Genomic DNA, 17,790 nt, shown 5'->3' with positions numbered 1-17,790 from the left:
CAGTCGATCAGTCTTTGTCCTCAACATAGTCACAATGATAGGGGATATATACCTGGGAACTGGCCAGACTTTCCATTCAGTTTGCCGGTCCACCATTCATTCTCGTTCTTTGTGCGACTGATGATCTCAATGACATCTCCAGTCCTGAAGCTCAAGTCGCCCTCTGCTTGTGCCGCATAGTCGTACAAAGCAGTGACGGTCTCGGCAGCAGGTGCTCCGCTGAGTCGGCTGGGCTTGGGCTTGGGTGGAGGAGGCTTTGACTTTGCTGCTGCGATGGCAGCGAGTCCACCGCCAGGCGTTCCGTTCGTTGCCGGAGGAGAATATGGGGGCGGGGGGTTGACGTCGGAGGTTTCGCCCTGCCGAGTGTAACCACCAAACTTCGAGGGCGGCGCTGTGGGCGTTGCTACGGAGGTTGAAGTGGAGGAAGGGCCGGCGGTAAGCAGGTGCTGAGGCTTGCTTTCGATAGCAGGACGGCCATACTTTGGTGGGCGCTTTTGGCCAGTTGTCTTGAACTTCACGATGGTCAGCTTTTCAGCCTGCTCTTGTATGTCGCCTCGCTTCTTGTGGAACGCCTCCAGCACGTCCAGGGTCAGGTCGAAATAGCCAATGTCGCAATGTTGCATCTTCTCATGGAGCGTGTAGAAGATGTTGAGCTGCATGTAGTAGAAGGATTGGAAGAGGGGCTGGATGAATTGCTGCTCGAGGGCGAAGAGCTGTGGCAGCTCCTCCTTGAGCAGATCGTTGAAGTAGTTGAACTCTTGCGTCGCCTGTTCGACGTCGTTTTCGGCTTTCCACAAAGCCTTTTCGTCTTTGGCACTCCGTTCCTTCTTGTCCTGCAGCTTCTTGAGGGTTTGTCGGTGTCGGTCGTAGTCGAGTTTCTTGTGTTCGCGCTTCGCTGCGGTCTTGCGAATGACCTTGACGACGTCAAGCAGCTCGTTGGCTGGGCGAATAACCCTACTTTCGATCATCTCCAGCTCCGGCGCAAGAGTCTCTTGCAGGTCCTTGACGACAGCCTCGTACTCTTCGCAGGCGCGGATGCCCTCCGGGTTGCCGCGAATCTCCAAACTGTCGGGATCCGACATGCGACCAGATATGGGCTTGTAAATCTCCGTCATGGCCTTGCTGAACTCGATCTGGTGGCTGAGCATGCCGTTGATGGCTTCGAAGTACTTCTTGGACTCATCGTGTAATCGCTTCGTCTCGGTCTCGAGCTCCTGAAACCTGCGCTCGGAGTCGATGTAGACAGCATCCTTTGTGTGCTCACCGATGTTGAAGCGGGACTTGAATTGCTGGGGCGCCTGTTCGTGACAAGGAAAAATAGATCATCAGCCGGCAATCCTGTTTCCCGTCCTCACGCCATAGCGCGGAAGGGACGGGGAGACCCCTCATTTAGTGGAAACACGTACCCGAATGACGCTTTTCTGGAAGCCCCGGAAGCTCATGGCGGGGTGGAACTGTGGTGTTGATGTGGCGGATTAGGTGTTGTGAAAGTCGTGCCAATGGAGGGCAAAGGTGGTAATATCGTGGGATAAGGTTATGACGAGGGTATTCGCTGTCTGAGGGTATTCCACGTCCAACCTTTTGAGGAGTGGGCTTTCGCAACCTGATTGTCGCCGGTGACGACGTAGGCGTGGCTGTGCCGGTCAGCTTCTGCGCAAGACCGCTTGGCTGTGGCGCATGAGATGCCGAAAAACAGGAGCTAAGGCCCTATTATTTGGGAGCTAAGGTACCCAAAGTAGGTGCCTGGCGGGGGTCAAACGGGAAGGACGGAGCACAGTGAGCCTGTAAGGTAAGTAGGGGTGTTTTGCGGTGATGGCGCCTGGGTTTGGCAGACGAGAAGGTAGAGGGGAAAAGATTCGATGGAAGAAAGAGATCGAAGCTTGAGGACATTCGGAGCATCAAATTGGGAAATTGAACAATGCAGAGCGAAAGGGCAAGTGGAATACAGTTGTTCGGTCGCGGCGAATGCGGTAAACTACCAGGTACATACATACCTACGTAGGGCGCGAGGCGACTCCGAGAGCCCGTTCCTTTTCCCACCAAAGAAACCTCGTACCCAGTCCGCATCCAGCAAAAGACGAATCTACCTGGTCCTGGGAGGCGTGCGCGTGCGCGTTTTGTTAGGTAATCATTCTCCTTCTCTAGTGCACCTGCCTTGGGCATTGGAGGCCCGGCCCAGTCTTGGGCTTCTGCTTCTCGGAGGGTCGGTCTTGACAGGTGCCGTAACCGAATCCGCCCCTCGAAAGGCCCGCATCTCAATGGGGAACGTCATCAACTGGGAGGAGCCGTAGGATCTGGCCAATCATGACCCAGCTGTTTATCCCCGACCCCGAGGCGGTCGGAGACCCGATCGAATTTGTCAAAAAATCCCAATAGCGAGGGCGGCAGCTCCTCCTTCTAGAAATTATTTCTCACCTTTTTGTCTTTCTTTCCTTGAAGCTCGTTTCCCTCTTCTTCCCTACGCCATCACCATCAATCACATCATGGCTAGCATCACTTCCACCGCCTTTAGGCAGGCGGGTCGCCTATGCCGTCACACAACAGGACCTGGAATTCCCTCGCGAGGGATTTCCTCATTATCAAGGGTGGCGACAGCTCCTGCGCAGAGATTATCTCAGCAGCGCAGATACGTCTCCGAGACGAAGCGTGATAATGCACAGGTCAACGTCGAGACGGCTATCAAACTCGACAAGAAGGACTTCATCGATGTCGTACCCCAGTCTCCCGATGCACCAAACGTCATGGTTAGCCCCATGGCCGAGGTGCTGAAGCAAGTCACTACGATGGAGGAGGGCCAGCGTCCTATCTATCTGGACATGCAAGCCACGACTCCCGTCGATCCCCGTGTCCTCGACGCTATGCTACCGTTCTATACTGGCATCTACGGCAACCCCCACTCGAGAACACACGCCTACGGATGGGAGAGTGAACAGGCCGTTGAGACGGCACGGCAGCACATTGCGAAGCTCATCGGTGCCGATTCCAAGGAAATCATTTTCACCAGCGGCGCCACCGAAAGCAACAACATGAGCATCAAGGGTGTCGCGAGATTCTTTGGCAGATCGGGCAAGAAGAGGCACATTGTCACATCGCAGACTGAGCATAAGTGCGTCCTGGACAGCTGCAGGCATCTTCAGGATGAGGGCTTTGAAGTCACGTATCTTCCTGTCCAGAACTCTGGTTTGATTGACATGGACGAACTGGCTGCCGCTATCCGCCCCGATACTGCTCTTGTCAGCATCATGTCCGTCAACAACGAAATCGGTGTCATTCAGCCCTTAGAGCAGATTGGAAAGCTCTGCCGGGAGAAGAAGACGTTTTTCCACACCGACGCTGCCCAAGCTGTCGGAAAGATTCCCATGGACGTCAACGCTATGAACATCGACTTGATGTCCATCTCGTCCCACAAGATCTACGGCCCCAAGGGTATTGGAGCTTGCTACGTCCGCCGGCGGCCGAGAGTTAGGCTCGACCCTATCATCAGCGGAGGTGGACAGGAGAGAGGCCTGCGAAGCGGCACTCTCGCCCCGTCGCTGGCTGTCGGCTTCGGCGAAGCGTGCCGCATCGCGTACGAGGAAATGGAGGTACGTACTGATTCAACTTGTCGTCTTGCTTTTTATCTCCTTCCTGCCACTCCCTGGATGATGATTCGCTCTATACATGCATGGCTTTCTGAATGTCCCGTGACAAGGACGTCCATGTTGATTCATAGCACCGTATCTGATCCAACCTTTCTTCGTCCGTCATGTTTGTTGTCATTGTTGCGAAACAACTGCTGACAGATGCTATAGTACGACTCGAAGCGCATTAAGGCGCTATCCGATCGTCTCCTCAACGGTCTCCTCTCGATGGAGCACACGTCACAAAACGGTGACCACGAGCACTTTTACCCTGGATGTGTAAACGTTTCGTTCGCCTACGTAGAGGGCGAGTCTCTCCTCATGGCTTTGAAGGATATTGCCTTGTCTTCTGGCAGTGCTTGCACGTCTGCGTCTTTGGAGCCCAGCTACGTCTTGCGTGCGCTAGGCAACAGTGATGAGAGCGCCCACAGCAGTATCCGATTCGGTATTGGACGTTTTACAACCGAGCAGGAGATTGATTACGTTCTCAAGGCCGTCAAGGAGCGGGTCGATTTTCTGCGTGAACTGAGCCCTCTTTGGGAATTAGTTCAGGAGGGTGTCGACCTGAACACGATCCAGTGGAGCCAGCATTAAGCATAGGTTCCGTACGGTACACGTGCCTGCGCACTCGACCTCGTCTATCCCAAGCAAAACCCACGGGTTACGCGAGGTCCGCGCAAGAATTCTCCCGCATCTCTCTAATGCAGAGTTGCCTGTACTAAAACCCACATTTGAGATACCTAAACAGCCAGCCTTTCGTTTTTGTGCTCGGGGATATTGGAGTTGGGACTGGGCCGACCAAATGGAAGTCGGAAATTTGACCGGAAAGTCCGCTAGCAGTCGAGTTCAACATGGTGACAATTGGCTGTTGTTGATGAACTTGAACCTGTACACTACTACATATTATTCTGGCATGAATGACAACGCGGACGCCTTGGGCAGTGAAACATGAAGCAGACGATGCCTTTGCTTTGAGTATTCTCCGCTAATGAGTAACCAGCATTTTAGCTTTGAATCAAGGGAAAGCATGCCCATCCCTAAAATGATTACATGTAAATGCTCAACAAGCACAACACCTTTCAGATCTGCATGGAGTGTCAGATGCCCAAAGCTGTGAGAGCTCCAGAATATTCTGGAGGGCTGCGACTGCGACGAGCTTATTTAAGGGCAGCTCGAGGATGATATGGCTTATTTCCTTAGACAAAAACGGCTAGTGCTGTACCATGAATGCGACAGTCCGATGCAGGCCAATATTCAGTCGCGTTGTTGCGCCATGCTCTTGTCTGATTATCTGATTGCCCAGGGTGCATCTTGCCAAGGCGGACGGGAGAGGTGCATCAACCATTCCTCATCAGGTAGCATGCTGGAACGACAGATTCCAGACAAGCTCTGATTACGTCTTTTGTGGGCTCACATGGCCATGACAATACGTCTCAGTTGTTGAGACGGCAAGTACGAGGAGATATCGGAAAGGAGGCAACGATGGCGTTGCTGGCTGATGAAGAAAGGGTGAAGTCGCGAGATGACATCATGTAAGGCGTGCAAGGTGCAAAGCTGCCCCTCCTTCCTGGGTTCCCCTCCACACTGGCCCCCTACTGTGCTTTTGCACCCAGAAGGCCCTTCTCCAATATGACATCACACCTTCAGCTCAACCTGGCAAACACGATCGCGATTGCCAGAACAACGAGATATCACATGTTGCAGGCGGCCTACTGCAGGAATGTTGCGAGCCTTGGCTCTGGCTTCTTTTAGATAAATACCAGTCCTCTCCCCAACTTCAACATTTCTTTTGACCACCAACTACACCACAACCCATCAGACTCGCTTCCAACTCACTTACAAACAAATAAATTTATCAACCAACCCCACCAAACCAATTATCACCATGTCTGCCAGCAACGACAACACCTCTACCCTCAAGTCCTACGTCGACTCTGCCACTGGAGCTGCCCAGAACCTCCTTGGCTCCCTCACCGGAAACACTGCCGACCAGACCAAGGGCGAGGCTAAGCAGGACAAGGCACAGGTTGAGCACGATGCCTCCCACGCTACCGCCAAGCTTCCCGGCTTCACTGCTACCGCCCAGGGCGTGAGCAAGGACGACCCTGACCGTACCAGCGGTTCATGGAACCAGACCGTCGGCTCTGCTAAGGAGACTGTTGGTGGTCTCGTTGGCTCCGAGGTAAGTTAATGTGACTCCTTTTGGCCACTGAAGCTGACATTTCAACTACAGAACCTCAAGCAGCAAGGCCGCCAGCAGAACCTTGAGGGTCAGTCGCAGGAGGCCAAGGGCCAGCTCAATGACTACACCTCTGGCATCGGCAACCGTATCCAGGGCACCGTCGGCAGCGCTGTCGCTGGCCTCACCGGCGACAAGGCTGGCCAGGAGCACTACCAGGGTCTGCACGACACCGGCAAGACTCAGCAGCGTGGTGCCGAGCACGATATCCAGAAGCAGGCCGAGGCTAAGCAGTAAAGTATGGACAAATCCTCCTGGTTTCACTAGTATGAGCGATGGCTGGCGTGGTGAAGGATACACACATGGAATTTGATACCCCCTTGCACGAGAGAATGCATATCCCTAGATAGTCCTGAAGGTAGACGGTGAATTAAATCATCCGCCTCATTCGTTACCTCCATCTCTTGTGCGCCTATGGTTGACACAAGGAAGCAAACCCAGATCTTTCGTAACGCATTGTGCCGTGGCATCCGGATTGGGAAAGTGGGTTGGTGCAATGCCGACTCATGGTATCCAGGATCCCCGCCCTTAACCCCCTGCGACAGGCTCTGGGAAGGCACGAAACGGTGAGCCGTGGGAAACCTAGTTCTGATATCGATTCTGCTCGCGATACCAGCGAGGCAGGTACTGAGGGTCGATGCCACACTTTTGCTACCTTAATGTCATGCACCTACCGGCGATCGGAAGGAACTAGCCACCCCGCTGACCTCGGGTTGCAGCGCAAGTGCATGCACAAAAAGCCTATACGCCATAGAATAATGCAAGTCTCCAGCCACTTACATAGCAAGTGCAGGGAGCCAAACATAGGCCGCAGCTTGCAGCGTTTGGATGGCACACTACCTATGGCGCTGGGAGGACAGACATGTAAGGTACCTAAGATCAAGGCAGTGTAAACAGCCAGTCGAATTTGCATGTCTTGACCGTGCAGTTCTGATGACTTCCCACAGTTGCACACATTGCCTTTTCTCATTCCCCCTTCATCGCGATTTGGACACCTACAAACCAACACCAGCAGTTATGCTACCTCTCGGCTCTGTGCATTCGCATCATCTTGTCTTGTCGCTGACCGCCAGACAAACACCCCTTGCCCAACGCCTACTGCCCACCCGCAATGCTAGGTCTCAGGTTCTAGACCTCTATGTCTCGTCTTCGAACCACCACCAACACCACCAAAGGCAACCACTGGCCGCCAAAGTTGCTCCCCTTCCCCTCAAAGTGAGTGGTGCGAGGGCTGGCTTCGCCCACGATATGCAGCACAGTGGATACTGCCAAAACCCACAGAACGAAGCCCCGAAAACGAGGGCCACGATGAAATCGGTGCTACTGCTACCGCTGGTCACACGTCCAGCCCTCGCCGACGGGTAGCCCCTCTCGCAATTCTCGAATACCCAAGGAGCGCCGGCCCCAGCGGATCGGTTCTCGAGCCACATTCGGGCCACACGGTGAAGCCATGCTGGATACAGAATTTGGCCTTGGTCTGTCCAGTGATAGGTGACGCTTCCATCTGCAGCTGCAGGGGAGGGCACCAACCATGGGAGCGTCGCATCCCACGTCCACGAACGGTATCCGTCTTGGAGCGACCTCGATGTCCTTTATTGGCTCCAGCCGCCCAGTGGCTGCATGTCGCGAGAAGTAGATGCAAGGGAGAAACGCACCGAAGAGGGGCAGAAAGAAGCAAGGAAGGGGAGGCATTATTTGATTGCGACTGCGTCTGGAGCCGACTTACATACCCTAACGTCGTACTGGCGCACACAGCACTGGGCCGAATGAGATGACTGCTGCCGTGCTGTGCCATTCACCACCCTACCACTGAGAAGGCCTCGAAGCCCTCCTTGCCCTCCCGCCCTCTCTGATTTCATGTGCGCACTTCTATCGTCATCAATGTTGCCTCCTACTTTCCCTACATTTTGCCAGTGCCATTCCGCTTCGCTGTCTCCGCGTCGCAGATCGCGGTCCTTCATAGACCTACCTTCTGACCGACAAACGCTGCTCCGTCGCATCATGTCGCCGTAGTCCATCGCCAGTTCACTCGCCACTTAAACCCTTCTATTCCGTGCTTCACTCTCCGCTATGGCCGAGACCGAGGCGCGCCAGTGGACAATCGTCCTGATCCTGACCGCACTCATCCTTTCCTTCGTCGTCCTATCCCAGATCCTGACAACATATATTACTGCCTACCGTGTCGCTCCCAACGAAATCATCTCATTCATCGACGCCGTTGACTTCTCGGTCGAGGAGAACGAGAGCTACGACCGCGATGTCGCCAAGGTCCAGCGCCTTGAAGACAAGCTCCGCCTCGGTCGCCTGCTCCGCGAGATCCAGAAGGGTGGTGACGACCTGCGCGAGGACATTAGCTCTCTGCTCCTCTCCGACGACACCACCGCCCTGCGCATGAGCGCTCGTCTTCTCTGGGCCAGCAAGCGCCGCGATCTCGAAGAGCGCGTCCGCCGACTGGATCTCGTGAGGATGCGCTTTCTCGTGGTATACATGGGAATGGTTGCAGAGCGGGCGACTGCCACAGCGGAGCGACAGGTGCCCGTGACAACGCCGCAGAGAGATCCGGAGAAGACACCCGTGTCTCCATCCTTCACACCACCTATGACCGCGTTGAACGCCAGTTTGACGCGCGCACTGACGGAAGAGATTCGCGAGAGGCCGCCGCTGAGGAGGCTAACTACCCAGGCCATCGGTCATCGCGAAAACACGGGAACAGGGCACAAGCTTGGATGGGCGGGTGTGGTGCAGGAGTTGCAAAAAAGTCCTCGGATGCACAAGAGACGCTCTTCTATCGAAAGGTCCATCGAGCAGGAGCTGGCGAATGCCAAGCTGACAATCTGATTTGTAGCGGATGAAGAGGCGTTGCCTGCCGCAGACGTTGAAATGCATCGTCCGCAGATGACGGCGATCATGGACACGCGAGCAACGACGAAAGCAGCGGAACATCGGCTTACGACTAAAGGTTACATGGAATTCACGACGTATGAACTATTGCATATGCATCAATGGCGGACGGCATTACCGTCTGGCTATATCCGGCATCTGGCCTAGAGCAGCATGTTTTTTGACAACAGCAGTAGCACATACCGGCTCTTTTGCACTTGTGCACTTTTGGTAGCGGACACGAATTACGACGAAAATCACGGGAGGGGGGTTTGGTGATAGGCGTATGGGGGACACGGGGTTGCAGGTTCGGCTCATAAGCTGATGCGGGAGGAAATTTGTTTTTACTGTTTTTGCCGTTTCTTTAGGAGGACCTTTACATCATTTCACGTGGATGAGATACCCCTTTTCACAGCATTGTTAGCCCCTTCTTGGTCCATACGGCCCCAGTCTACACTACACATCAGCGGTTAGTCTTTTGTTCGGCTCTCTTCGTATTGAAGACATTGATCCTCGAGCTCAACCGTACCTCGCCTGTGTCCTCGACGTCGGTACACAACTTGTCAGCTCAATGTCCAGTGAGCGAGACGTCGTCAGGGCCAGTGCTGTTCCTTTCGCCAACTGAACGCTTGTTAGAAATGTGTGTCGGTTGAGCACTTCGGAATCATCATCTTACCATCCAGAGCCACCAAGAACCGGCTCACGCAGTTATAGCACGCAACCTAAATCTCATCGTCAGCCGCTCTTCTCTTACTCCCACCCCCCACCACTCGTTGGTCTCACTTACCGTTGTCGTAATCTCCACGACCTCCCGTTCGCTGAACAACGACTTCAACTTGTCAGAAGTCTCATCCTTGACCCTCACGTTCCTCGTCATCTCATCCGAGTACACCAGAACGGCCCATTGCTTCTCGCTCAAATGCAGCGCGGGCCGAGCGCCTAGCTCCAGCGGCGCCTCGACTTTGACGGCATCCATGGCATCCGCCGAGACGCCCGCTGCGACAGCCAGCGGCGCGTGGTGGCCCCATTCGTACCAGGCCCGGTTGACGACGGCGACGCGCGAAATGGCGAGCTCGCGCAGGTCCGCGGGGATGGTGGTCTGCGTGCGGACGGCGCCGAGGAAGGAGTTCCAGCCGTCGGCAACGGGCGGGGCGTGTAGAAGAGCCAGGTCGAGGGGCTGCAAAGGCCGGGGGTTGCGGCGGGCTTGGATCCGGGAGACGATGGCGGCGTCTTCCGGGGTTGAGGTTGGCGGCGGGTTGGCGACGTAGGGGATGCGCATTTTGTACTTGGGGGTGGGGTGTTTTGCTGTTGGCGGCAGGTATGGTGACTTTTTGGGTTTGAAGAGATTCAGGAATCTGGCCAAGGGGGGCATGTAAAGATCACTATGGTAGGAAAACGGGTTGAAGCCGCAAGCAAGAAATATCGTGTGTAAGTTGACGTGTGAGCCCTCCGATGTCTTATATTAAGGTGTTCCGGAAGAGCGCGGGGTTATGAGTCCCGTCTCCACATCCCGAGAATCGGGCGGGCCGAGCGAGCGTTCTTCCCCCTCCCTTTCTGTTCTCCCGGTTGAATGCTGTCCCGGCCTTGCCGGTGTCGCTATCCAGCGACTCTGGCCGCAGCACGCCTGGGACGAACTTTGGCTAGGGTGCCGGCAGCGGTGGGTAATTTTCAGTGGAGAGCGTTTGGGGGTGCACTGTATGACATGCATGGAGAAAGTATGGAGTTGGCCCTTCGCGCTTGCGGAAGTTTGTTACCGCAGTAAACACTGCGAATAGAGGTTAACGATTGGGGGTTTTCGGCTCATGTTTTCGGCTATGAGCCGAAACTACGACAATACGGCACCGCAAGACCAGCCAGCCAAGTACATCTGGGTCGCTCGAGCGACACTTTTACTTTTGTTGTATTCGAGTTACAAGAAACCCGTTAGACTCCTCCTAAAGTCTCCCTGTCTGCGGAACCCACCCATCGAGGAGATCTCAAAGTCAATCGCCAGGAGCGCTCTCTATATGACAGTCATTGCAGCTCTGTTCTTCAGTCAACTGTTGGTCCGGTTTCTGCTTGCCTTCAGTCTTGGGAAATAACTGGCGATTTTACCTTAGTCTTATACAGACGTTCCTTACTGTCCTCACAGCAAAAGAAGGAAGCAGCTTCAACGACCCTGCAAAATACTTTGCCTTGGGTCTGCAAGGGTACATCGACTTGATGAAGAGCGACGTGGACATCACCGAGGTTGAAGCGCTGACGTCGACCCGAAATTGGCTGCAGCGCCTGCCTAAACCCAAACTACCTTCAGCACACTTCAGGCAAGCTCGCCCCCTGAACAGCTCCCTTTTCCTCCACTAGCCAACGCGCCACGAACCCCTTCCCTTAGCAACCACTCACTGAACTGCAACTGGGGAAAAAGTGAGGCGCGACGCGGTCACGTGAACAGCTCCTGCCTCGCCCAATTTACGCGGTGGATTTTTCGGATCTCGCGTCGCCAGCAGCAACCTGGAACCTTTCGTTCTTCAACCCCCTTCTCTGCCACCACATCCGTCACTCACCTCGCAGCGACGATGGCGGAGATCAAAATCGACAGCAAGGCCTTCCACGAGCGCGTCACGCGCCTCGCGGGCGCCTGGAAGAATGACTTGCGATCCAAGGATGGCAACATCTTCCACGGCGCCTCGTCCATCGTCGTCATGATGGGCAAGGTGGAGGAGGTGCCCGAGCTGCACAAGAACAACGCCATGCATGTCAGTCGCATCCTTCCAATCCGTAACGACGCGAGCCGCCCCATTTGCGTTCGCCATCAGTTCAATGCATGAGTCGAAAAAACTGACATTTTTGGGACAATAGTTTTGGCTTCTCGGCTACGAATTCCCGACGACGATGATGCTGCTGACGACCGACAAAATCTACATTTTGACGACTGCGAAGAAGGGTGAGGAGTTTTCGCCATCAACGCGCCACACGTGCGACGGATCTTGGCTAACGCAAACATAGCGAAACATCTCGAGCAGTTGAAGAACGGCCGCTTCCCCCTCGAGGTCCTTGTCCGAGGCAAGGACGCAGCTGAGAATGAAAAGCTGTTTGTCAAGCTTGCTGAAGTCATCAAGGCTTCGGGCGTGAGTCGCTGCCCTCAATGCGTCATGCGTCGATTGCCACTAACACACCTCTCCTGCAGAACAAGGTTGGCACCATCGCCAAGGACACCTCCAAGGGTCCCTTCATCGAGGAGTGGAAGAAGGTCTTCGCCGATCAATGCAAGGACGTCGAAGAGGTCGATGTGTCTCAGGCCCTTTCCCAACACGCCTTTTCCGTGAAGGACGAAACCGAGCTCCGAGCAATGCGAACTGCGTCCAAGGCCTGCGTCGCCTTGATGACCCCCTTTTTCCTCGAGGAAATGTCGGACATTCTTGATAAGGAGAAGAAGGTCAAGCACAGCGCATTGGCAGACAAGGTTGATAAGAAGCTTGACGACACCAAGTTCTGGAAGACGGTCGAGCTACCCAATAAGACCAAGCTTCCTCAGGACTTGGACCCGGCTCAGCTGGACTGGGTTCTGGGTCCCTTGGTGCAGAGCGGTGGCAAATACGACTTGAAGATGAACTCGGAGAGCAACGACGACATTTTGCACCCTGGTACTATTGTTGCCGCCATGGGCTTGCGCTACAAGTCATACTGCTCTGCGATCGCTCGTACCTACCTGGTAGACCCGAACAAGTCGCAGGAGAGCAATTACAAGCTTCTTTTCAACATTCACAACATGATCCTGAAGGAGGTCCGCGACGGCGTCGTAATCAAGGAAGTCTACAACAAAGCTTTGAGCATGATCAAGGCGAAGAAGCCTGATTTGGAAAAGCACTTCCTGAAGAACGTTGGTTGGGGCGTCGGCCTGGAGAACAGGGACCCAACTTTGATTCTCAACGCGAAGAACTCCCGAGCCCTGAAGGATGGCATGACCCTTGTCATTACCACCGGTTTTAGCGATATCGAAAACCCCCAACCGCAGGACAAGAACAGTAAGATTTACTCCTTGGTCATTACCGATACGATTCGTGTCACCACAAGCGAGGCCGTCGTTTTCACCGGAGAGACTCCCATCGATGCGGATTCGAATTCATTTTTCTTCAAAGACGAGGAAGAGGCCCAGCCTACGCCCAAGAAGGAGAAGAAGGATTCCCGAGTTGGTGCTGTTGCTACGAAGAACATCACTTCTACGAGGTTGAGATCCGAGCGAACCACGACTGTTGACGACGATGCGGACAAGAGACGCCGTGAGCATCAGAAGGAGTTGGCGTCCAAGAAGCAGAAGGAAGGTCTGGCGCGCTTTTCTGAGTCCACCAGTGGACAGAATGGCACGGAGGTGAAGAAGTTCAAGCGCTTCGATTCATACAAGCGCGATAATCAGTTTCCTCCCAAGGTCCGTGATCTGCAGATCGTGGTTGATGCGAGAAACGACACAGTCGTTCTGCCTGTCATGGGCCGTCCTGTTCCTTTCCACATCAACACAATCAAGAACGCGAGCAAGAGTGACGAGGGTGATTGGTCGTTCCTGCGAATCAACTTCTTGTCTCCTGGTCAGGGTGTTGGTCGCAAAGACGACCAGCCTTTTGAAGACGCTTCGGCCCACTTCGTCAGAAGCTTGACGTTCCGCTCGACGGATGGTGACCGCTACCAAGAAATCGCAACTCAAATCTCGAACATGAAGCGGGATGTGAACAAGAAGGAGCAGGAGAAGAAGGAGCTGGAGGACGTTGTCGAGCAAGACAAGCTCGTCGAGATAAGAAGTAAGTTGAAATTCACCATGGAAGTTTTTGCGCTGTTGCTAACAAGCTACCAGACCGTCGTCCCGCCGTGCTTGACAACGTCTTCATCCGTCCTGCCATGGAAGGCAAGCGGGTTCCTGGTAAGGTGGAAATCCACCAGAATGGTATTCGCTATCAGTCTCCTCTAAGCACCCAGCAACGCGTGGATATTCTATTCTCAAACGTCCGCCACCTCTTCTTCCAGCCCTGCCAGCACGAATTGATCGTCATCATCCACATCCATCTGAAGGACCCCATCATGGTTGCCAACAAGAAGAAGACCAAGGACGTCCAGTTCTACCGAGAGGCAACGGACATCCAGTTCGATGAGACAGGTAACCGCAAGAGGAAGTACCGGTACGGTGACGAGGACGAGTTCGAGCAGGAACAAGAGGAGCGTAGGCGCCGCGCCGAGCTTGACCGTCTGTTCCAAGGCTTCGCCCAGAAGATGGCTGAGGCTGGTAAGAACGAGAACCTCGAGGTGGATGTGCCTATCAGAGATCTCGGCTTCCACGGTGTGCCGTTCCGAAGCAACGTCTTTATCCAGCCTACAACTGAGTGCCTGATCCAAGTTGTTGAGCCGCCATTCATGGTCATTACCCTGGAGGACATCGAAGTTGCCCATCTGGAACGTGTTCAATTTGGCCTCAAAAACTTTGATCTTGTGTTTGTCTTCAAAGACTTTACACGGCCACCATATCACGTCAACACCATTCCAGTTGAGTTCCTCGATCACGTCAAGGAATTCCTAGACTCTTCAGACATCGCCTACTCCGAGGGTCCTCTCAACCTGAACTGGCCGACGATCATGAAGACGGTCACTGCCGATACCCACCAGTTTTTCCTCGACGGAGGTTGGTCCTTCTTGCAGGCTGATTCTGACGACGAGGATGCCGGTTCGGAGGATCAGGAGAGCAACTTTGAGATAGAATCCGACGAACTCGAGGAGGCTTCTGAGTCGAGCGAAGAAGATTCCGACTTTGGCTCTAATGTCTCCGATGAAGAGGACGACGCCGAGATGAGCGATGAAGATGAGGGCGAGGACTGGGACGAGCTTGAGGCGAAGGCGAAGAAGCGTGACCGCGAGGATGCTCGAGGTGGCGCCGATGAAGACGATGGCCGGGGCCGCAAGAAGCGGAAGCACTAAGAAGGGTCACTCTCTTCGTCTCTGGCATGATGCGGGAGATGGCGGACCGCAGACACAGACGGAAGCGATCTTTATGAGTGCACTGTGCTTATTATCTCGTCAATTGTATTATCAAAATTGTTGTGTAGGCGTCTTGGGATGAGTGGAGGAGAGGTCATTGGTGATCAAGGGTCTGCCTCCAGTGGACGGCGGAACGACGAAACAGATAGCTTTCTTATTAATCAATGATTCCTGCATGGAAAACCCGATTGTTTGTTGCTATTTACGTTTTATCTGGTCTGCCGTTGTCGTAAGCAGCGACAAGTGTGTGTGTGTGTGTGTGTGTGTGTGTTCACAGAATTGCTCATTTCACGTCGGACGGACGGGTTCCTAATGGGACAGGAAGGACCATGTATGAGTTTGAAGCGATGTTGCTGGTCTACCTGATGTCGAAACCAAATAACTCCGGATCCCTCGGTAAGCTAAGGACGGTTTCTGGTTTCTGCTGGTTGCCTACCTCGCCCTCGTTCCTGTTGGGGGGTGGAAGAAAAAGAAGTCCACGTGAAGACGACGGCACGCGCAAGGACGGTTGGTTGAAACCCAAGAAAGTCGTTACAGGCAAAAAAGAAAAAAGAAGCAACGCGCGTTGACCAGCCGGTGCAGAGCAGCAAAATAACAAAACACCTTCCCCTCTCAAGACCTCTCTCTCTCTCTCTCTTAGGCAGCGGGAGGTGTGGGTGATGTAGGGGGGAACTTGGCTGAAAAAATCCTGTTGCCCCCGTTACTCATACAAATTTCATGTCATTCCGTACAAAAACGCCGCAGGCCAGGCTTTCCCTTCCCAAAAACCACAGTCCACCAACCTCATAACGGCGACATGGGTAGAACCAGGCGTTGCCCCCCAACGGATGATGCGGTGACGCTGTATGCCATTGTCGTCGATGCCACGGAGGGGTCGGTGGCATTGGAAACTGTACGGCTGTGGAGAGGGCACTGCGACTCATCGCGGGCCTTCTAGGCTTCGCCGGGTCGTACTTCACGACCTGATGCAATTGCCGAGCTGGCGCCAGCACCCTGCTTGGACCCTGGTGCGTTGTTCCAGGACAGGTAGGTGTGGTCACCCAGCTTCCTGTGCAGGGGTCAGCCTTTGCTTCTGTGAGCTTCAAGTTATGGAGAAGGATCACTTACCTCGGCTTGATGAGATGAGTGACAGTGAAGACTACACCGAGGAGAATACACATGCCACCAACTACGACATATGCAATACCGAGGAAAGGGTTTCTGCCGCCCATGATTGTACGCGTGGTGATAACGATGGACTTGGTTCCCTTGTACTCCGTTGTTGGGAAATCTAGACTTGTCAGCACTGCCTGGCTCGTGCAAATCTTACCACAAAAACCTACTGTCGGTAATATTGACTTCGTATTGGCCTTGCTTCATGGTCTCATCGTCGTTCCGCTGGTATAATTTACTGAACGACGGCAACCCAGCAGTCCTCATCCATACCTGAAAAGCAGGCCACTTGGAGATATCTGGTGGGAGGTGCTCGGCGGTGTAATTGGGATACCGGACTCTCCAATTTGGTGGCGGCACAACATCCTCGGGGTTGTACTTGGTTTTGCCGTAAAGGTCAGCATCGGACGCCCAGGCAATGTTCTTGTCCGTCGACATCGGGTATATCTCGTCTTGTTGCAACCAGCGGGGCGAGGTGAATGTATCGTTGAACATTGAGTTTGCAATCAATCCTAGCAGTCCTTTAGTCTACTGAAAGAGGGCACCGCAACCAGCACCAAGACTTACCACAGGGATAATACGGCTTCCCGGCTTCTTTATCCCACTCAAGGGGCTCGCAGGAGGAGCTGTTGACATTACTGCCAGACTCCGCATTACCCTTGAGCTGCTTGTCATAGAAAGACGCGACGTATCGTCTGTGGTTCTGATAAAAGTTCGTGAGGTGATAGTAGAACAACACCGGTGGCCCCATGTCTTCGGGGATAGTGAACTGGATCCTGCATTGCTTCGCTGGGTATGTAATCGGTCCATCCTCAACTTCGATGTCCGTCACAGCCCACACAGCATTCTTGGTCTGGTCGTCACTCTTGAACGCAGTGCTAATGTATTTCGAATCCATGGCCTCGAGGTTCTCCGTTGCTTCGGCAAGACAGTTGGTGTAGTCGATCCGTATCTCCTTGACCTGCAGGACGTGTTATTTAGCGACCGCTCCATAAGTAACGGGCGGCGTGCATTTACCTTGGCACTTGCGTAGAGCAGTAGTCCACCGATGGGAGCGAAGATGATGCCGATAATGAAGAACAGGGGCAAGACAGTCTTAGGCGTCAAGATCGGTCTGCAACAGTCAGCCGCTAAGGTCTGTCGCCGCGATTTGACGTCGCAAAGACATCGCCATGAACTTACTGCCATGCCTTCAAGCGCTGTTGACGAAATGCCGTATCTAATCAAACACACCAGTATCAGCACCGCTTTCCTCGTTTCGCTCGAATCCCAGCGCTTCCGCGACCGCCGAAGGGAGGTTGACATCGGTCCGGGGCTTCCACGTACTTGCAGGCCGGCGGCTCTTCTTCTTCTCCTCCTTCTTTCCTGTGTCATGTTGCGGGTCGATGGAGTCAGCGTGATTGACGCCTGGCGATGGTTCGGGCATCTTGGGCAATCATGCACTCTCGGGGGTGCGCGATTGAAGTGGTGACAGGAGGGAATCAACTGCTGTCGTTGAAGTCCGGGCTTGAATGCGCTTGCCCGGCAAGACAGGAGACTTGGAGGTCAGCGAGAGTGTGGCTTGGCGTCCAATGCATGGATTGGGCCTAGCGTCGTGGCTTAGCGGTCCACTTGTTCGTCAGTCATGGAGCACGGGCGGACACTGCAAAGTGCTTGATCACAGTGCAGTCATCAGTTTAAACATCTAATTCACTGTGAATGATCCGCTGTGGAGGACGAAGAGTACCAAAGACGCTCACTTAGATGACAAAAAGATTGGTGAACAGTCTTGCAGTAGAGCCATGCTTGACAGGGCGCTAACAGTGAAGGACCCTAGTCTACATTTCTAATATTATCATTTCACACAACTCCACCGCTCCACTACGCGGTTTTGCAATGACATTCGATCAGGAGAAAGGTTCA

At 54.0% G+C, this 17,790-nt stretch overlaps 7 protein-coding genes across 7 annotated transcripts; 4 read left to right on the top strand and 3 right to left on the bottom strand.

Moving 5' to 3' along the window:
• Window positions 1-29: 29 nt before the first annotated feature.
• On the bottom strand, window positions 30-1,442 carry ColSpa_10555 (regulator of nonsense transcripts 2; the record flags this gene model as incomplete). The annotated part of the gene is made up of 2 exons (XM_049276767.1): window positions 30-1,298; window positions 1,407-1,442. 2 exons carry the CDS (start codon window positions 1,440-1,442, stop codon window positions 30-32), a joined length of 1,305 nt encoding a protein of 434 aa, XP_049132724.1.
• A 1,041-nt stretch (window positions 1,443-2,483) lies between these two features.
• Window positions 2,484-4,214, top strand: ColSpa_10554 (cysteine desulfurase, mitochondrial; the record flags this gene model as incomplete). Its single annotated transcript, XM_049276766.1, has 2 exons — window positions 2,484-3,584; window positions 3,792-4,214. The coding sequence occupies 2 exons, from the start codon at window positions 2,484-2,486 to the stop codon at window positions 4,212-4,214; spliced, it is 1,524 nt and encodes a 507-aa protein (XP_049132723.1).
• A 1,291-nt stretch (window positions 4,215-5,505) lies between these two features.
• On the top strand, window positions 5,506-6,096 carry ColSpa_10553 (uncharacterized protein; the record flags this gene model as incomplete). Its single annotated transcript, XM_049276765.1, has 2 exons — window positions 5,506-5,802; window positions 5,854-6,096. The coding sequence occupies 2 exons, from the start codon at window positions 5,506-5,508 to the stop codon at window positions 6,094-6,096; spliced, it is 540 nt and encodes a 179-aa protein (XP_049132722.1).
• A 1,833-nt stretch (window positions 6,097-7,929) lies between these two features.
• On the top strand, window positions 7,930-8,697 carry ColSpa_10552 (uncharacterized protein; the record flags this gene model as incomplete). The annotated part of the gene is made up of 1 exon (XM_049276764.1): window positions 7,930-8,697. The coding sequence occupies one exon, from the start codon at window positions 7,930-7,932 to the stop codon at window positions 8,695-8,697; it is 768 nt and encodes a 255-aa protein (XP_049132721.1).
• Window positions 8,698-9,307: 610 nt separating this feature from the next.
• Window positions 9,308-10,018, bottom strand: ColSpa_10551 (uncharacterized protein; the record flags this gene model as incomplete). Its single annotated transcript, XM_049276763.1, has 2 exons — window positions 9,308-9,367; window positions 9,527-10,018. The coding sequence occupies 2 exons, from the start codon at window positions 10,016-10,018 to the stop codon at window positions 9,308-9,310; spliced, it is 552 nt and encodes a 183-aa protein (XP_049132720.1).
• Window positions 10,019-11,294: 1,276 nt separating this feature from the next.
• ColSpa_10550 (FACT complex subunit SPT16) lies at window positions 11,295-14,676 on the top strand (the record flags this gene model as incomplete). The annotated part of the gene is made up of 5 exons (XM_049276762.1): window positions 11,295-11,474; window positions 11,578-11,662; window positions 11,725-11,846; window positions 11,906-13,511; window positions 13,565-14,676. The coding sequence occupies 5 exons, from the start codon at window positions 11,295-11,297 to the stop codon at window positions 14,674-14,676; spliced, it is 3,105 nt and encodes a 1,034-aa protein (XP_049132719.1).
• Window positions 14,677-15,669: 993 nt separating this feature from the next.
• Window positions 15,670-17,314, bottom strand: ColSpa_10549 (meiotically up-regulated gene 89 protein; the record flags this gene model as incomplete). The annotated part of the gene is given in 7 exon segments (XM_049276761.1): window positions 15,670-15,784; window positions 15,844-16,006; window positions 16,059-16,400; window positions 16,456-16,849; window positions 16,906-17,002; window positions 17,071-17,107; window positions 17,122-17,314. The coding sequence occupies 7 exon segments, from the start codon at window positions 17,312-17,314 to the stop codon at window positions 15,670-15,672; spliced, it is 1,341 nt and encodes a 446-aa protein (XP_049132718.1).
• Window positions 17,315-17,790: the final 476 nt, after the last annotated feature.

Source organism: Colletotrichum spaethianum (assembly GCF_022836535.1).
Source record: "Colletotrichum spaethianum MAFF 239500 DNA, contig36, whole genome shotgun sequence".
Lineage (NCBI taxonomy): Eukaryota > Fungi > Ascomycota > Sordariomycetes > Glomerellales > Glomerellaceae > Colletotrichum > Colletotrichum spaethianum.
Note: the sequence above shows the minus strand (reverse complement) of the source record. Positions and strands in the feature narration are given on the sequence as shown.